The sequence below is a fragment of the Physeter macrocephalus genome, chromosome 7 (assembly GCF_002837175.3).
Source record: "Physeter macrocephalus isolate SW-GA chromosome 7, ASM283717v5, whole genome shotgun sequence".
In the NCBI taxonomy this organism is placed as follows: domain Eukaryota; kingdom Metazoa; phylum Chordata; class Mammalia; order Artiodactyla; family Physeteridae; genus Physeter; species Physeter macrocephalus.
In genome coordinates, this window is record NC_041220.1 from 26294151 (window position 1) to 26298463 (window position 4313).

The window sequence follows — 4313 nt, forward strand, 5'->3', positions numbered from 1 at the left end:
TCGGCAGGCGGACTCTCAACCACTGCGCCACCAGGGAAGCCCCATATTAATCATTTTTAAGTGTACAGTTCAGTAGCATTAAGTACTTTCACATTGTTGTGCAACCATCACTGTCATTTATCTCCAGAACTTTTTCATCTTCTCAAACTGAAACTCTACCCATTAAACCCTAACTTCCCATCCCCCTTACCCCTAACCCCAGGCAACCACCATTTTGCTTTCTCTCTCTGTGAATTTGATTACCGTAGGTACCTCATATAAATAGAATCCTACAATTTTTGTCCCTCTGTGACTGGCTTATTTCATTTACCATAACATCTCAAGGTTTATACAGATTGTAGCATGTGTCAGAATTTTCTTTTAAGGCTGAATAATATTTCATTGTATATATTTCATTTATCTCGTCATTCATCAGTGGACACTTGGGTTGCTTCCACCTTTTGACCGTTGTGAATAATGCTGCTGTGAACATGGGTGTACAGATATGTCTCTGAGAGACCCTGCTTTTCATACTTTTGAGTTAGATACCCACACTGGAATTTTTTGAAGGACCGCCATACCATTTTCCACAGTAGTTACACCATTTTACGTTCACACCAGCAATGCACAAAGGTTCCAATTTCTTCATATCCTGGCTCACACTTGTTATTTTCTGCTTTTTTGATAATAGCCATTCTAATGTGTATGAAGTGGTATCTCATTGTGCATTTCTCTACTGATAGTGATGTTGAACATCTTTTCTTGTGCTTATTGGTCGTTTGTATATCTTTCTTGGGGAGTCAAATTCTTCAAATCCTTTGCCCATTTTTTAATTGGGTTGTATATTTTCGTTGTCACTGAGTCGTAGGAGTTCTATATGTATTCTAGACATTAATTTCTTATCAGATATATGATTTGCAAATATTGCCTCCCATTCTGTGAGGTGACTTTTCACTCTTTGATCATGTTCTTCAAAAATATAAAAGTTTTCAATTTTGATGCAATCCAGTTTCCCTGGCGTTTCTTTTGTTTCCTGTGCTCTTACTGTCCTAATCAAGAAATCATTACCAAACCTGATATCATCAAGGTTTTCCATATTTGTTTTTCTAAGAATTTTCTAGTTTTAGCTCTTACATGTAGGTCTTTGATCCATTTTGAGTTAATTTTTATTTGATACGGGGAGAGTCTAACTTTATTCTTTTGCACTTGGATATCCAGTTTTCCCAGCACCATTTGCTTTTTATATTTAGTAAAAACTAAATCTTCCTTGGTTTGTTGACTTGATATTACATATCAATGTAATAGCTTCCAATATCAATCGCTGTCTTCTAATGTGTTATCAGAAGATCTAATAGAAAACAATAAATGTGTATACACACATTAAGTTAATTGAGGAAGCATCAGTAAACTTTGCTGGAGTGGTAGATTATTCTGTGGAAACAAAACATTGTCTATGACTTTCTCTAGTCAATGCATTTATAAAATTGGTTTGACAAATGGTGCATCTTGGAAAATTTCTCTCAAGTTAACACTGGGTGGATATTTTTGTTTTGTTCCTAGGCATGGAAGAGGAGATGGTTTGTGTTACGCAGTGGCCGTTTAACTGGAGATCCAGATGTCTTGGAATATTACAAAAATGATCATGCCAAGAAGCCTATCCGTATTATTGATTTAAATTTATGTCAGCAAGTTGATGCTGGATTGACATTTAACAAAAAAGAGTTTGAAAACAGCTACATTTTTGATATCAACACCATTGACCGGATTTTCTACTTGGTAGCAGACAGTGAAGAGGAGATGAATAAGTGGGTTCGTTGTATTTGTGACATATGTGGGTTTAATCCTACAGAAGAAGGTAAGTTCAAGATTTTGTGACTCAGCCTGAGTTCTCCTTTATTACTACATTTTAAAAACCGTTGTAAAATTCTTTGTTATTTCAGTTACACAATATAATATTTTTTTTATAATAGTAACAACATTTAGAAAAAGCAAACCTTTTAATCAGTTTAGGGAGAAATTTTTATAGATTTTAGAAAGGGACACTACCGTTGTGGGGCAGTGTCTAAATAATGTCCTGAAGAAGATGACAAGAAGACATACTTATTTAAGAGCATTTCTTGAGTTCCAAGGCAAATATTAAGTTGAACCTTAACACTGCTGATACTTGATATTTCAACCTGTTAAAATAACATTTTTATGTGGCTCAACTTAATTCTTCAGGACTTTTTTAAAATTGAAGTATAGTTGCTGTGTACGGTATTATATGTTACAGGTGTACAATGTAGTTGATTCACAATTTTTAAAGGGTATGCTCCATTTATCGTTATTATAAAATACTGGCAATATTCCCTGTGTTGTACAGTATATCCTTATAGCTTGTTTTATACATGATAATTTGTACCCCTTAATTCCCTACCTCTCTCTTGCCCCTCCTCCTTCCCTCTCCCCACTGGTAACCACTAATTTCATCTCTATATCTGTGAGTCTGCTTCCTTTTTGTTATACCTGCTAGTTTGTTATATTTTTTAGATTCCGCATATAAGTGATATCATACAGTATTTGTCTTTCTTTGTCTGATTTATTTCACTTAGCATAACACCCTCCAGGTCTATGTTGTTGAAAATGGAAAAATTAATTCTTTTTGATGGCTGAATAGTATTCCTGAGTGTGTGTGTGTGTGTGTGTGTGTGTGTGTGTGTACACACCACATCTTCTTTATCCATTCATCTAATAATGGATACAGGAGTTATGTTTTAAACTATATTGGATTATGGAATTATGAAATAGCCAAGGTGACTGTCTATACCTATGAAAAGCAAATGAGAATCAGTCACAAAACATGATGAAAAAGTAACAAACGTATGAATTTACTTAACACAGATGTCCTAAATAAAGCATGGAGGAAGAGGGGTCTCAAGTTTTGAAAAAGAGGTCGTGAAGAAAAGCTTCTTGGAGAAAGACCAGTTGTGAACTGTAGGCTTTTGAAGGAAATAGTGTTATATCTACATAAATGAAAGGAGGGATGCAGAACCTGCAGGCTTAGGGGCTAGGGAAGGGCCCAGAGGTGGAGTAGACTCCTCCTCGGCTGGAGCAGAGGGCTATGAATCATAAAGGCATGGGGAGACTTGCTTGAGGATCTGAGATTTGAGTGCCTTTCCTGGGAGGAGCTAAGTGATTAAAGGCCTCAAGAAGAATTTTTTTTTTAAATAAATTTTTATTTCTTTTCGGCTGCATTGGGTCTTCATTGCTGCATGCGAGCTTTACCTAGTTGTGGCGAGCGGGGGCTACTCTTCGTTGCAGTGCGCGGGCTTCTCATTGCGGTGGCTTCTCTTTGTGGAGCGTGGGCTCTAGGTGCACGGGCTTCAGTAGTTGTGGGACGCGGGCTCAGTAGTTATGGCTCACGGGCTCTAGAGTGCAGGCTCAGTAGTTGTGGTGCACGGGCTTAGTTGCTCCGCAGCTTGTGGGATCGTCCCAGACCAGGGCTCGAACCCATGTCCCCTGCATTGGCAGGCGGATTCTTAACCACTGCGCCACCAGGGGAGTCCCTCAAGAAGAATTTTACAAGCGGAATTCCTCTTTGGGTGTTTTCATATAGCTGTCATGACCTTTTATATTCTCTGTCTACTTCTGTACTTCTCTTCCTTTTTAAACAAACACTAAGAACCCACGGAGGGGACTCTAATACTAATTTAGGTTTGCAGAGCCAAGAATCAGAAATAAAGGCGACCTTATTATTAAACAGGGTCTTTGACCCTGTTGTCTTCATGGTTATGCTCACATTGACAAGCATGCATTTCTAAATATCTATATTTAGGAGTGCTGGAGATTCAGTGAGGGGTGGAAAAATTGTGTTAACAATCAACTTCAAGAGTTAGATTGAACTGAAACAGTCATCATCTCTAATTAGCTCAGGTCAGCATGCTGTTTCCTCTCTGGCCAGGCAGCCCGCAGAAGAAGGAGGCTTCCAGGGCTGGGATTGGCCCAGTGGGCTGGGGGAAACCCCTTGCTGAGGAAATCTAGAATGCTCGAGGGAAAACAGCGCTGAGAAAGGGAAGGAGGCGTCTGATTTAGACAGAAGGGTAATGACCTAGAGCTCTTCAACAGAGTTTACTGATTAAAAAGCCTCAAGCAATTGGTTGCACATGTGGAATTAAAGCTTCAGTTGTTTTTGTAAAGTTACTAAATATGTTCACATTTTAAGTGGGCCTGCTGCTATTACTTCTAACTCCAATTAAACTCCTTTCCCTTCTTGTTTGCATACATTATATATATATATATATATATATATATATATATATATATATTTTTTTTTTTTTTTTTTTTTTTTTTTTTTT

At 37.7% G+C, this 4313-nt stretch overlaps 1 protein-coding gene across 9 annotated transcripts in view; it reads left to right on the forward strand.

Moving 5' to 3' along the window:
• GAB1 (GRB2 associated binding protein 1) overlaps nucleotides 1-4313 on the forward strand; it is a 123677-nt gene that overhangs the window by 80382 nt on the left and 38982 nt on the right. For all 9 annotated transcript variants that reach the window (XM_007108170.4, XM_028491725.2, XM_028491727.2 and 6 more), the window contains one exon: nucleotides 1540-1834. In XM_007108170.4, coding sequence (XP_007108232.1) covers nucleotides 1540-1834 — 295 coding nt within the window. The remainder of the gene's footprint in view (nucleotides 1-1539; nucleotides 1835-4313) is intronic.